Source organism: Alosa alosa, chromosome 11 (genome assembly GCF_017589495.1).
Source record: "Alosa alosa isolate M-15738 ecotype Scorff River chromosome 11, AALO_Geno_1.1, whole genome shotgun sequence".
NCBI classification, from domain to species: Eukaryota; Metazoa; Chordata; class Actinopteri; order Clupeiformes; family Clupeidae; genus Alosa; species Alosa alosa.
Window position 1 is genome coordinate 5,236,522 of NC_063199.1, and position 15,499 is coordinate 5,252,020.

Genomic DNA, 15,499 nt, shown 5'->3' on the forward strand with positions numbered 1-15,499 from the left:
AACAGACTGTTCACTCATCAAGTGTTGAAAAGAATAGTTTTTATACAGCTGCCAAGCACATCATTATTATGTGACGTGTAAAGGCTTAAAGGCATTTGTCTATTGATTCACTGTTGTTATAATGAGGATTGATTGAGAATGCATGCATCACAATCAGAATATGAATAGGTAAAAAAACAGTAGGTCTTCCTGTAATGAGATTAATCCATTTAACCTATGAAAAATTTTTAAATAATAATTAAAAAAAATCTCTTTACTAAAACACACAGAGCCTCGGCTGGCTGCTATCATTGTGAAGCCCTGTTGTCATATGCCATATTGTGACCAACTGAAGACCTTAGTTAGAAAGCATGATTAATATTTAAATGCGCATGTATATATTTTTTTTCTGGTCCTCCTCGGCTAGGTCTGTAATTTTTAGTAAGGCTCGGCGAGGTCATGTAGTGGTTAAACTCGAGCAGAGAGGAGGAGAGCTTGAACGCGGTGAGCATGCATTATTAAACTCCCTAGGTCAGAAGCGAACTCACATCCTGTCAAGAGTGAGAGGAAGCTGATGATGCCGCTGACTTCAGTTTGAACTCGTGCAGAGGATACAAACCATTATAGGTTCAATAGTTCTCGCCTTGTGTTTCCCAGCTTTAGTGCTTTTTTCCTCCGTCTCATTGTGCAATACAAGCAGCCTTTCGAATGGGAGGGCTTACGAGGGAGGCTTCTTAGGAGTTAGTGCATTCAGAGCGAGAGCCAGGAGTCACCTCACCATACATAATTCTTTATGTTTCATAATTAATTACTCTAACAAACATGCAGAGTTGAAACTTGAGCACATTACCCTTGCACTTCAGGGGGCAGCATCCTTTATTCATAAGTTTAATTTAAACCTCAAACTTTATCATCCTGCTCTGCAACACCCGTTGATGGCTCCACATGCTGAAGGTGCATAAGGTCGGATGTGATGAAAATTCCCAGCGTTTTGATATTATTGCTGCATCCTCTTTATATGAGAAAAGGAGGCTTTGAGAGACTCCTATAAAGCAGTCATACATACATGTCACACCAAGGAGACAGTCAACACACAGGTGACACATCTGTTATGGAAGTGTTGGGCAGAAGGCCGTATGGCAGTCAGCTTAGTGAAAAAATTGAATCAATGGTTCACAAAAGTGTGTGCAACACTGCCTATATGTCTTAAAATGAAACACTACACTAGAATACAAGAAATATTCTATTTTTTCCAGAGGCATTTGTCTATGTTGCTGTGCTGTCTGCTGAACTCCTGCAGCACTGCCTTGTAAATGCATCACACCAAGTGTCAGCTTTTAATATTTTGCTTACTCTAGTATTTTGTAATACAGCTTTAAGACAATGACCATTTTTAGACTTGATGTCCCCCTGCAGACATCCAGCACAATTTAAAACTTTTAATACTTCAGACAGGTTTAACAGAACAGGACCTTACTTGCCGTTGTTAAATGAGGTCAGGAGAGAAATAAAAAGAAGCAATAATAGTTAACCTAACCAACATTCCTTCTGTAGACTGCTCATTCCGCTCAGACCACTCGTATGGTAGACCACCGTACAGTAGGCCTATCATGAAGACTACAGTGCCTCTGGTCTCCTTTTCTCATGTCACCCAAAGTAAAAGTTCAACAACAAAGCTCCATTGTGATTCTATGTGGTTTGGCACACAATTAAGTGAGTTAGGTCAATTTCAACCTCTCTTGGTGGTAACATCGGTATGAAGGCAAAACCTACATCCCACTGAAAACATTCTCTCCACCCCCTCTCCATTCTCTGTGTCTCTCCCTCGCCTGCTTCCCGCCCCGCTCTCTCCAAGCAAGTATCCACAAAAAGACATTTAATTCAGGCCATGAACTTCGCTGAATCTAAAGAAACACTTTGGCAGTGGGCTGTAAAAGGATGAAAAAAGGCGTATTCCCAAAGGAGAGCAAGACTGTAAAGGGTAGGAGCGTGTAGCATATTAAAAGCATGCTCTTAGAGCCCCGCTCAGTACTGCACTGCACAGCACACAACATTAACTCAGGAGCGCAATGTTCATGATATCATTTTTGTATGCAGTGCGGGTCATTGCATATTTTAATAGCAGACGGGGGCTGGGGGATAGAGGAAACGGCAGCTCTCTCCTCTCTCTCCCGTACGTGAGCTGCTGTCATTTATGTTTAATTCAGCCCTGCCCCAGGTTACCGGAGCAGCACAGTCGTTATTATTTCATTCACAGGCTTTTTCCAAGAGATGGTGTGAACGGGAACAGTCTTAAGTCCAACGTGTCACTGTGTGTGTTTTTTTTTTTACGAGTTTTGTTTTTCTATGATAAAAATACCCATATTAGCTTGAGAAAGAAGCTCAATTTAAAGACTTTTTTAACTTAAATGTAAAGCACAACATTAGATGTGAAACAGCAGGGTGAACAGTGGAAGGGGAAAATGGGGAAAATTCACAAAGTGACAAATAGAAGAATAACTTGAAGTTATCTTGGTCATGAACAAGCATAATCACAAAATTGTTATCTCCCTTCAAAATGAAGTAGACCCCTGGGGGCCCTGTCAGGTTGGCAGAGTTCACGGGAGGAAAAAAGTGGGAATGCAAGACAACAAAACAGGCCGAGGAAAGAAACACAAAACATGTCATGCCCTACATGACTGCATCCCCTGAATCAGATTGCTATGTCAAACTAAATCTCAATTTGTCAGCAAAAGAAGGACCAAAAATAATGTACACGCATACAAAAAAAATCCCTTTTCACATTCTGAACACACAAATAAATATAGAAAAAGCAGTTGCACATTCTGCTTTGATGCATATGCCCAGAACATACAAATCATCCCCCAACCTACCCCATCCCCCCTGGCTCGCCATCTCCCCCGCCTCTCCTGCATTTCTAATACCCATAACATTCTGGCAGAGCTTGCCCTTGTCTTCCCATAGGGACGAGGGCCGCAGCTGAGCACGGCCTCGCTGTGCTCCCGCTCCAAATGTCCTCGGCGTGGTACGGAGTCAGGGCGAGGTTATACAGAGCCTCAAAACCCACAGCGCGCCACTGCCAGGTCAACGTCAATCAGCCTAATATTGCATGACACACTGGTGAGGGTGGTGACAGGGCAAGGTTATGTGTCACCAACTGCTCTCGGCCCACCGCAGAGCCCAACACTACAAGTGTCACCCCAAGGCGACTGGGCTGGGGTGGGGGAGGTGGGATGGGGGGGTTGGTGAAATCGGGGGCATTTGGGTGGGTGAATGCATGGGTGGGGTGGGTGGGTGAATGTATGGGTGGGGTGGGTGGGTGGGTAGGAAAGATTTGAGATCGTCCCACACTCTAAAACTCCCACGGGGCACTCATCGACTCCGGCAAGCCACCCGGCAGACTGTGCCCTCGGTCAGTACAGTAGATTGCTTTCACGAGCTCCCCGTGGACACTCTCATGTGGCACACGGCCCTGTCGGCGCCTCTAGCTGTACCCCCCGATCACCCAGCGGTGGCCACGCACAGAGGGCACGAGACAAGGGACCGCGGAGGAGGAGGCTGGGGTCTTCAGCCAAGCCCTCACAATCGTAGCCCTTAACCCTTTGAACCAACACTATGTCAACACCATTAACCTTGAGTCTTAGAGTACATTAGCCAATCAAATACTGTAATTCAAACAGTGGCCAAGGGAACAGAGCCTCCGGGAACAATGCCCTGTCTGTGTAGTTCTGTCCAGACACATAAATAAGGCAAATAAAACGGATAAACATGATTAAACAGAGAAGTAGGACAAAGTTTCAGAGATTCTATCGAGCACTTTATAATCTCTTTAATATCTTATTTCTGTGGCAGCGTAAAGATTTCCTTTATAAACTTATTTAATATGGGTAAAAACTCATAGTGTATTCTAATAATAACAGTCTAAGGCACTGATAACTATTAAAGGAGGTGTATGTGTGTGTGGGGGGGGCAGTGCTTTATGCAGTATCTGTCAACAAACAACAAGCCAATAAATGAAATCCCCAGTATAAATGGAGTTCACAATCGGACTGATCACACAAAAAAGTCAGACGGGCAATGGATAATGACAGTCTCTAAATAGTCTGAAGTTCACTGTCATGTCCATCCAGCTAGAAACATTGTGTGTGTTGTCGGAGCCCTGAGTTTAATCTTCGGCTGGATGTCATGTGATGAATCGCCGTCTGCGGCCTCCTCAGCGTTATGAATCACATTCACCTGGGGAGCTGACATTTAATCAATAAGCTCCTGACCTGTTCCCATGACCCGGAGCTGCGAGGATTAATTTTGTTTTCCCACACACCAACTCCCAGGGACCCCCACTGAACATAACGACTGGACACCCCCTGACGGATCGGCAAATTGTGTGCTTGGACACATCACCATGTGTCCACGAGTGTGCAGATAAATAAACAGCATGCTTTGGGAAACAACAATCTTTCCGCTCCATTTTTTTAATGATACAGATCTGAGAAGCTGTTCTGGGTGGTAGTGGTAGTGCTTGGTCTTTTGGTTGTTGGTAGAGATAGGCCTCCAGCATAAAGGTCAACTTCAGCCATTGACCTCTTGCTGATTATGGTGTCTTGCTCTGAGGTAACCGTTAAATGAAAAGTAAAACTACTATGTGAAGACCAGTTACTTATTAGTATGATGAGGACCATCACATGATACAGCACATTTCTGTTAAGGCCATTGACAATCTCATAAATTACCAGGAAATTACCCTGAATGACTTTTTTAAGTTTAATTTATTTTACAGATATTTATTTTTGACATGTTCTTATGCTATCATAACACCACAAACTTTCTAGAAACACTACTTCTAGCTTCAAACTGTCACAGCACACAGCTCAATACTGCCATCTACAGAGTACACAGTCCTACAACAACCAAGCCAATAATAATTACACCACAACATAAAAGGATAATTTCATATATCACACAAAAAAGTGAATATCACTGAATGATCTGATAATATTCTGAGTGTACTGTATTCTGTGCACTGTGCTCTTATACCTGATCTTGTGTTTTACTGTATGCTTTAGTTCATGTCTGATCGTCAGTTTACAATGTGAAGTGTTGTATTGTCAATGAAAGGAAAATTTGCATGGGTTAAAAAGACACCAGTGAATATCCTGGCAACATGATGTGTAGAGTATATCACTATATATTCCTCCTTGATCATTTTGGACAGTTTTCTTCATTAGTTTTTACTATTTCATTCTGAAATGCTGTAATTTTGTCATCTTTGAGATGAATGTATTTGTTTGCTTCACATGTGTGCACCCCCCACCCCCTCCCATTTCTCTCTCTGTCAGTTGGACAAGCTGCTCAGTGGCCCTGAAACAAACCAAGTTATGCCGCTCCACTGCCCATCAGTCAGAGCTGCATCCTGCATAAGAATATGATGTAAATGATATGATGAACTGCTGTAAGGCGATGGTTGAATTTGTGACTTTTTTCTCCCTTCAGCAAGGCTCTTTTAAAAGGCTAACGCTTTCGACAAAGTCAACGACGTTGGCAAGAGGGAATAGCTCTAACTCTTTTCCCCTCAATGGCATCGATTCTGACCCGTCTGTGCAGAAAGAGATGGTATATGAGGCATGCTGAAACAGAGATGAAATCGCCAAAAAGGCACTCGTGATCAACAGAGGTCAGTCAGAATCAGCGTAAATAGATTAGGGATAAGACATTTTGTTGCCATATTTTTCTTTCCGTTGGGTCATCGAAAGGTCAGGCATGCTTTCCAGTAGAGATTGAAAGATATAAATGAGGGTAAAAACACGGTAAAATATGCATGACATCAATTAGCTCAGCCTATGCTCAAGGCAGTGCTGTACGAAAGAGAAAGGTGTGTGTGTGTGGGGGTCTCTTAAAGATATAGAGTCACTTAAAGCAGTGGCTCTCTACCTGGGGTCTTGAAGATATGGCGTTAGAGTCATTCCTATTCGCCCGATTGTGTGAAAAATTTCTACGATAAACCATCAATTTTCATCAACTAACACATGCTCATAAACAGACTTTCTTTTCACACTAGGCAGTCTTTACAATGCTTATCAAAACACCAACCTGCTTAGCTTATTCTGGGGGACTTGATGCCAGGTCAAGAACTGATGACTTATTATTTAATTTAGTAAGACCTCGAGTCAATAGATGCACTAAGTAGGAACAATGCAGATATGACAGATTCTTTGGAGTGTAAAATTGTAGACTAGCACTGACCCAGATGACAGCTTGCTCAGCTCATCAGATCATGTTCTCTGAGTAATCTGCCACTCAGGGAGCACATGTGCATATAGTTCTAGGAAGGATTGTGTTTAAGAGGTTAACTGTAGTGGCTGAACAGCACATTCAATTCCACTCAAATTTCACAGCCTATGTGACATAATGGTAGCAATGGTGAAAATGCAGGCCTGACATCTGTTTTGGATCTGATGGATTTACTATTTTTACTGGAATCCATTATCCATTATTCAGGTTGAAGAAGAAAAAAACAATGAGTAGTTTTGTTGTGCATGTGCTACAGTATGTATGATCTTAAGCCTTCAGATACATAGAAATTCTATTTCATTGATACACACATATTGCACACTGCCCTCTCCCCACATACACAGCACACTATCCCATCTCCCCTGTCATCCCCCCAACACACACACCAAGACCCCTGGCAGTTGGGTTAGCCCCTTGAGCCGTGGATCTGCCCAAGGTTTCTTCCTTGGTAAGGAGTTTTCCTTGCCCCTGTTGCTCTTGGGTGCTCCTTGTTGGTGCCCCCACCCAATCCCAATCCTCCCCCACCTTTTTATGCAGCCCTTGCCACTTCCCCCCATTAATGCACAAATAGGCTGACACCAGACATAATTTCACTGCATTTCTTACTTCCAGTAACTATATGCATGTGACAATAAACATCCTTGTATCCTTGTATCCTTGTATCCTTGATGGACTTTCATTGAAAGACAGTACGTTGAGTTCTTTGATAAAAACAAACAAACTTTAAATCAGATCAAAATGTTAAAGCAACACAATGTAGTTATTTTCAATATAACAGCTTAAAAACATTTTGGTGTTACACTGATATAGTAATCTCTACACTGAAACAGTATTAGCTGCATTGTGGCATAAACTGGTGGCAGTGTTTTATGCAATTAAATAGCAAATATTGCAAATATTAACAGTTTATTATACATTACTTCTTTGAGTAACAAAAATAGTACATTTCACATGGTTACATGCATTAAGCCATCCATGGTGTGTAAGAAACCACTCGGTTATGGGTTGAGTACCCACAATGTGCTTAATGTAATAGCCCAATGAATCAGAATCAGTGCTTTCAACCAAAAGAAGAGTGAAGAAATGTATCGCCTGCCCCCATATATTAACCTCATAGCTGAAGAAATTTAGCAAAATCAATGTATAAACCTTGGTTAATAGGTGGGAAACTACTGTAATGTGGAGAGTGAATTCTCTGACATTGTCGATGGGCGCCTGGGAAGCCTGGTATTGCACCATGTTACATTGTTGTTCTGGGTAGGAGTATGACCCTTTTCAGCGGTTTTAGACTAATTGGGTATCCCACTAGCGCTAGATGGGTACCCATATGTTGAAAATCTACAAAAAGGGGAATTCATATATTTTGTTACATTAAAGGTGTTATAAGCGATGCAGGGTAACGCCACTTCTGTTGACGTTCAAACAAAACAGAGAGCTAGCTCGCTACTCCCTTCCCTTCCATCCCGTGCAATTGAAACTCTCCCAAATGTGCATCTCGTCTGTGATTTGCTGGAACAGTTTGTTATGTTTTTATGGGCAAGGTTTGCCCAAGTTGTTTTGTGGCCGTTTTTGGAGCCTAGGCTGTCCACGGAGACCGCATTTTTTTTACAGTATCCGGGGCACAGGCAGGTAGCGGATGGTGAGGTTATGTTAGCTGTATGTGTTTTAGCTTAGACTGTGTCTCAAATCGTGTACTTCTGCACTTACAATACCTAATTTGAGTGCATGAGGGTGTTCACACAGAAAATTCCAACGACACGAAGGGCGCTGCAAGTCCCCGGATGGTGCACTTATAACGGTCAAAAAGCTAAGTGTGGACACTGAACTTTTTTTGCCCTCAACGTACGCCACCTTGGCCAAATAGGGGAAGGGTAGGGAGCGTTTTCAAACTCGTGGTAATCGCGGTTGAGAAAGCTGAAGCAGCAGCAGTGTAAAACAGACTTTACAGAGGTACAAGTTATAACATAAACGGTTTATGTTTTGACACAGTATGACCATGTCACTGTCGAATTGAGGACGCCAATAAAGTTATATTTAAACGTTGTGTTACGACCCTGTAGGTCGTTTCTGTGTATTCTCCGTTTCTGTCCCTTTGTTCTGTGTCTTATAGGCCGATTGGTGCAGCTGATTGGTATTGTGATCCTATTGGACGTCTTGACGACCTGCCCCTTTAAAAGTGGCTGGGTGACGTCGATCGGGAGCGCAGCTCTCGCTCTTGCTCGTTTTGGAGGATCACTTTTGTTGCCGCTGCCGCACTTCGTTGCTTCGAGGCCCAGCCTTGCCCGTGCAACCACCGTCATTTTTTCCACTCCCTGGGGTGAGAGACCAGGAGTGAGAGCCTGGCCGCAGAGGCCTATTTTTTAGGCCTTGTTTTGTCTTGTTTTTTCCATACTGTTTTTTTGTATTAATAAATACACGTTAATGTTACGTTTCGTTGTCTGCCCGTCTCTCACTATTTAAAAACGTTGTTATATCCAAGAAGTCCTAGACCGGGATATAACAGTTGCGATCGTCATTTCCGTGAAGTGCACGGAGTTAGTGTTTGATATGAGACAATACTATTCTGTTAAAATTTGCACACTCCGCCAGTAACCACACAGTGCACATAGGGTAGGCTAGGCCTACTACACGAAAGTGTACTCACGTAAGTAGCCTACACCAATTGAGACAGACTCTTAGAAACAGCATTACATCGCTAGCACCTTTAATGTTGGTATATGTCAACATGTAGATTGTGACAAGTCTTTGTATTTCAACTGGGTGTACTGTATTTTCTGAATCCATTTTCTCTCTCTGCTCTTAACTCATCAATGCCTGGTCAGCATTTTCAGTGCCACCTATATCCACAACACAGCCTTGAAACAGACACAACAAAATAAAGGCAAACCAATACATTATCAAAAAGATGAAATACTAAACCAAACCGCAAATAATAGCCACCATAACATATTTGTCTAAAAAGAATAGAGGGGAAGAAAATATTCTTGACTGTATAAGAAATTAGGTAGACAGACTTTTTTCACTGGCCATGCTTTGAACTAGTGATGGCAGTCTGACATTGAAGCTTCGATACATGCTTCAAACCATTAACTACAATTCCATTTGAACCACTGCTCCGAAGGTTGCTTTGGTACGGAAAAATCACGTGACATATGACGTCCGAAGCAGAAACTGCTTCGTTCTCTGAATGAATCACCTGAGTGGTTCGCAGCGCCACCGCCTCGTGAACCGATCGTGCTGCCACTGCAACTGGCACGGCCTTGTTTCTAGTCTGAATTGTAATGCGCTCAAAGCATAAACACTTTAGGCTAATGTACAACATTGCGTTTAGTTCGTAGCCTCTACTGTGACAAGCATAGTTTGTTCATATCGATTTATTTTTATTACAATGTAAGAGAGACGTGGGAAAACTTTATTCTGATGGATCCTGATCAATCTTTATTTGTAAAAAGAATGATATCCCATTCTTATTCATGTGCACTACGTATGTGTGGGGGTGGGGTGGTTAGGTGCGTGCACTAGATTTATTTCACTAGTAAAGATCCTGTCCACTATCTAGCCAGGATAATTTAGATGCAGTCTTGGCTTTTCACCAGGAGAAGTCGCTGTTACTGAAGCTTCGAGTAATGAACCCATTTTCGAATCAACTGTTCAAAGTGGTTCAGTGCTTCATCAAAGCTTCATTTGCCCATCACTACTTTGAACACTGCGGAGGTGCTGCATGGGAAGTCTTTGTTGCCACACATACAAAACACACACACACACACAATGGAAACAGATATAGTATTTAACTTAAAATTCTTTAACAGACCATGACAGTATGTTGGTCCCAGCTAATCATTCTAATCTTAAATGGCAGAATTTTTCTCTCGCAACCAGACACCCTCCACTGACGCCGCTGCAACACTGTGATTTTCACCCAGACCCATAGTTCTAGGAAGGATTGTGTTTAAGAGGTTAACTGTAGTGATTATCACTCAGACTCCGAGACAAGGGACAGATTTAGGCCCAAAGTAGTAAGCTGAATGCAGGAGAGTCAGGTCAGGTCAGAATCAGTAAAGAGGACTGATGACTGTCCTTTGGCACTTGACATCAGTGTTCATTTCTGGTTGAGCTGATGAGGCTTCCTGCTCTCCCCCTCTCCTGGCCAGCAGCTCCATTTGGTCACCTGCTGTTTGAGCAGGCATGAGCAGGAAACAGTGATCCCTCTCTACAAGTGCACGCTGTGTGTGCCCTTTCCCTGACTGGGCCATGCATTGTAACTCACTGTGACGTGACCACAGAGAGGAAACCTATGACAGACTTACATGCCTTCACAACAGGCTTCTCAGATGCTCTGTCATGGTGAAAGACATGCAAAATAACAGAGAGTGAGAGTGAGAGAGAGAGAGAGAGCGAGCACATAGTTGAAACCCCACCACCACCATCACAAGCCAGCAGATCTAGAAGAGAAACGGCGCCATCTAGAGGCTATTACATTTATGGATTTTATAAGTGGAATTATAGGCCTTGAAGAGTTACCGGTAGGATATATTATATTCATTTTTGTTAAAGGGTGATTCTATGCCGACTTTAAAATAGCCTTTCTCCTTATTATGTCTTCTAGTAGGCCTATATAATCTGGCAGTAGGCTAGGGGAAAATATATCACAGACATATAGCCTATGGCCTATTCCTTTTCCTGGTTGTAGGCTATGGTCGTGATTTTGTTTTAAAAGACAACAACACTGTGTATTATAGCCTAATCTACAATATATGGAAATTAGGCGGTATTACATATCAAGCATATCAAGTAAAAATGCTTTTACTGCCTTGATAAAATATTTGATGGAAGTGCTTTAATGTTGGCTTGGACAGGCTAATACAGCAAAGACCTCAACTTCGACTGCGTCTAATTTTCACACGTTCATCGTTCTCTGATTAAATGTAACAGAATCCTTCAAGTTAGGCTTTGACCAGAGAATGTCTAATAAGGGGAGAACCGCCACTCTCGGGAAACTTCCGGTTTCTGAACTGGTTGCAGTTCCTTTTCTGGTTCCACATGAGGGCGCTCACGAATAAGTGCAGAATTAATGGAGGTCTATAGAGCTGTAGCCTACCCCTCAAATCCACTTCTCTCGGGATATAATTCTTTGCCCAGATATTTGAATGTTGCATGCGAAAGAGGGGACAGAGAAAATACACACCGCTGAGTATTATATTTTTTGAGTCACTTATTTGTTCTAAAATGCCTTTCAAATGCGTAAATGACGTCATTCATTAGCAGAAAGTGTGTTGTGGGCAACAACGACCCAACCTGTAAGAAATCCAAAGGACGTAAGTAGCCTACTCGTTCATTTAACTTTTGACCTATAATCCATAGTGAACTTGCAGAAACCACAATCAAATCTTCGATTTTTCAACGACAACCAGGTGAAAGAGACAAATTTAGCCGTCTAGCTCCATAGACCCCCATTGTTTTTGCACTTATTCGTGATCGTCCCTAGCGGAACTGCAACAGATTGCAGGTACAATGGAGTTAATAGGGAGTGATCCGGCTCTCCGTAAACGGGCTCTGCTTTGACCATGCCTTTAAAAGAAGTGACACTGACACGTAGCTCCATTGGTGCCTTGCGGTCTACCGAACTTTGTGTATTGAGAAATCATATTTCCACTCCACACGTTTTTCTTGACATTCATTTGTTGTATGAGGAAAAAGGCATATGTTTCTGTTTCTAGGTTAACAACAGACATTCCGTTCTAGGCTACTTGATCTGCCCAGTTTGTGAGGGTTTTCAGTTGTAATTTTTTAAGTTTAGGAAAGTAATTTCAGTCCACTTTAATAAGGTAACTTCTCATTGGCTGATGTAATGCCTATCAGCTATAGGGTTAGGTTGCACCTACGTTGTCCGTAACGAGATGGACAGATATTTTTATCAACAGTATGTAGCAGTTAATTTTCTCTGAAGGTGAGTTTTGCTCTGAGTTCTTCCAGCATGACACCTTGTAGCCTATTTCAATGTGAAATGAATTTTGTAAAGCACTGGAGCATAAACAGCTTTGGAACAGAACGTTTCAACAAATGATCGCAGGAATAATTCCCAGGGTAAAACTATCCAAAACTAAGTTCCGTTTTCCAGTCTTTTCACAACAGACCGTCTCTGTTCCGTCTCTGCCAATAGCACCATATGACGTGTCTCAAACTTTGACAGAAGTTAACCTTTCGCTACAGGACACCTTAAATGTCGCTACATCTTAAAAATATATATATATAATTCGATCATATGAATTTCCTAAAAAGTTGGCTGTAGGCTTTCTGGCAATATTGTAACAAGATTTGACACGTATGCCCATAAGGCACTAACGCACACACCCAGAACTCTGGTCTGACAATATAGCTGAATGTAATCAGTGGTAGGCCTAGCGATCCTAATCACATATAAAAAGTCACAAGTAGAATAAAACCTTTTACGAATCAGTTGTCTTAATAAGGTATGCCGGCACAGACATGTTTAAATCCTAAGTCTTAAATGTCTAAAAATGTAATAACACATTTGCTACAGTGAAGAACTGCCTACCTTCCTCTTGTCCTCTTCTGACTTAGCCTACCATTTGAATCTCAATAGCCTATGGCCTGCTGTAGGTTGTTACACTTGATTTAATGCTGATATTTTTGTGCTTTGAGAAGTTCAGGTTACACAGTTTCAAAGTTGTCTGCTTACTGTGTAATAGTAGGCTACATCGTTTCTGCAAAACGTTTTTCAGTCATTAGGCCTACTAATAAGTTATTAAAATTTCCCAGGGTGATTTTCCCTTACTGTGGAGATGCGGCGTGGGGAGTCTCTTCCACGGGCCTTTCAGGCTCCAGTGGACGTCCATGCCAGTGTGGACGGGCAGGTGTACATGTTCCATGGCCGACAGGCAGACTCCGGGGGCTCCTCGGAGGACGATGAGTTCAACGTGATGGAGTTGAGGCCCAGAGGCCGCGACTCAGAGGAGCGTGAGAGAGAGAGGGTGGGCGAGCTACTGCTGCTGGAGAGAGATATCTCACAGGGGGACAATCTCAACAAGCTGGCACTGCAGTATGGTTGCAAGGTATAGGCCTACAGTGTTCAGAACTTTCTGCTTCATACTATGTTAGCAAGCATATCAAATAAACAAACCATATTACCGGACCATCTAAACAGTAAGATTTGGTCTTTTTATCAGATTGCATACCTCTAATATAACACAGGCTCTAATATGAACAGTATCATATATGCACTGCTTGCATATGTTTGTGTTTACACCTTCTGATTTTTCTTTATAATTTTTAATTTCTTTTTACATATCTTACTCAGGTGGCTGATATCAAACGAGTGAACAACCTGATTCAGGACCAGGACTTGTACGCATTGAAATCGATTAAAATTCCTGTGAAGAAGCATAGCATCCTCACAGAGACCAACTCAGAACTTCGTGAGCCTGAACCAGGACCCTCAACTCAATCCACTGCCTCTGCCGTATCCTGTGAAACTCCCACAGAAGGCTCCCCTGGTAGGCCTCAAGTGCAGGAGTACACAGACTTTCTCAAAGAGGTGGACAATGACATTGAGAGGCTCATTCAAACCACGGAGGAGGAGTTCCTGGTTGACCAGGAGGGTCAGAGGAGATGGGGGCCTCGTGGGCAGCGCCTGGGCAGCTACGGGGCCGACTGGGGCATCCAGTGGTGGAACGCTGTGGTGGCCATGCTTCTCATTGGCATCGTGCTGCCCATTTTCTATGTGGTCTATTTCAAAACCCAAGACAGTGGAACAGCCGTTTTGGACGACAGCGGGGTGAACAGCTCCAGCTCCATCACTACCTCAAATAGCTCGATTGCGAGTGTCAGTATGTTGAGCCCTGAAAGTACTGTGATGGACCATTTAAGCAAGCCACACACATAGTTTGGAGTGGCAGACATTTGGGAAAGATGCCTGGAATTCACCCATGGTCTGTCATGTCTCGTTTTTGTTTTGTGCCAAAGCAAGATGAGCACTTTCAGGTCTCCAAAGAAACATCAGCTTAAACCAAACAAGAGAAAGTGGCTTATGTAAAATCAAGAAATGCATAGGATGTTTAACATGATCAATAATATCAATACTGGTGTAACACATTTTCATGTGGTTATTATGGCTTCATATAGCTGCCTGTTGAGGATTAGTTTGTCTTTATTTCAGCAGTATTAACTGTTTTTGGTTATTCAATTCACACACAATTGACATGCTGTATTTATGACTGTGGTGTAGTGTTTTGCTCTGTCGTTTTAATTTTGTTTGTCGTTAAAACCATCTGGTACTTGTTGTTCCAGAACATTCTGTGATAGTGATATAGCACTACATTCTAACTATGCACTTTTGTGAAGGTTTAGCTTATGACTGATTTGTGAGTGTGAGTCTTCAAAGATCAATTAATATATATGGTATGGGCATCCAGAGCTTTAATACCTATAGCTAGACCCTCAATACGAAAATAACCCTTTCAATATCATCACAAAGTGGTATACAGTACATGACAATGCCAACAGATAAACTATGTTTTGCCTTTTTTCATTAAGACGCTGGAACATTAAGGGGGCTTTTTGACTTGCTGCCTTGTGTGAATTTATATTCATACCTTAAAGAGGCAATTCAATCTAATAAAAAACTACAACATGTATTTTTATTTAATCTTACTAAAGTATATGCCTGACAGGCAGTTCTATGCAGAAACTGTAATGTGTATGGAAGTGCAATAAATGTCCTCTTTACAGTTGTTTGATTGTAATTTTGGGATATAGAAAGGTTGATGTTTTTTTATATATATATATTTTGACCATTTAAGATTGTCATCATTTCATTCAAAGTCAGATAATGTACAGTATGTTTGTGATTAATTAGGTTTTGTAGGACCAGGATGAAACAAAATCACCAAAGTATGGTTATAGAAAAACTTTCAATTACATCTCAAGATTTTGACATTGCTGCTTTGCCGTCTTTGCAGTCATTACTGTCATGCAGTCTTGCCACTGAGTGCTCAAATCACCATGAATGCCTCCTGTGCATGGGTTTACTGTGTGTACTACTAAATGCCTAAAGCAATTACACTAATGTGACCCACATACTCTGCTATTAGAGACAGATTGTGTTATTTCTTGGTAAACTAAAATATTAAATGATGCAAATTAGAGCTAGTTATTCCCTGTACACCAATATGGGAGTCTAACATGTAATATGGACACACTGGTAGTGTCTGGT

The 15,499-nt window shown here is 42.0% G+C and overlaps 1 protein-coding gene across 2 annotated transcripts; it reads left to right on the forward strand.

Moving 5' to 3' along the window:
- The first annotated feature begins 11,564 nt into the window (after nt 1-11,564).
- On the forward strand, nt 11,565-15,017 carry lysmd4 (LysM, putative peptidoglycan-binding, domain containing 4). Of its 2 annotated transcripts, none has more exons than XM_048257260.1 (3): nt 11,565-11,582; nt 13,048-13,340; nt 13,586-15,017. In XM_048257260.1, exons 2-3 carry the CDS (start codon nt 13,071-13,073, stop codon nt 14,168-14,170), a joined length of 855 nt encoding a protein of 284 aa, XP_048113217.1. In that variant the 5' UTR covers nt 11,565-11,582; nt 13,048-13,070; the 3' UTR covers nt 14,171-15,017. The 2 variants fall into 2 exon arrangements, with proteins under 2 accessions (XP_048113217.1, XP_048113216.1); XM_048257259.1 differs by lacking the exon at nt 11,565-11,582 and adding an exon at nt 11,877-12,214.
- Nucleotides 15,018-15,499: the final 482 nt, after the last annotated feature.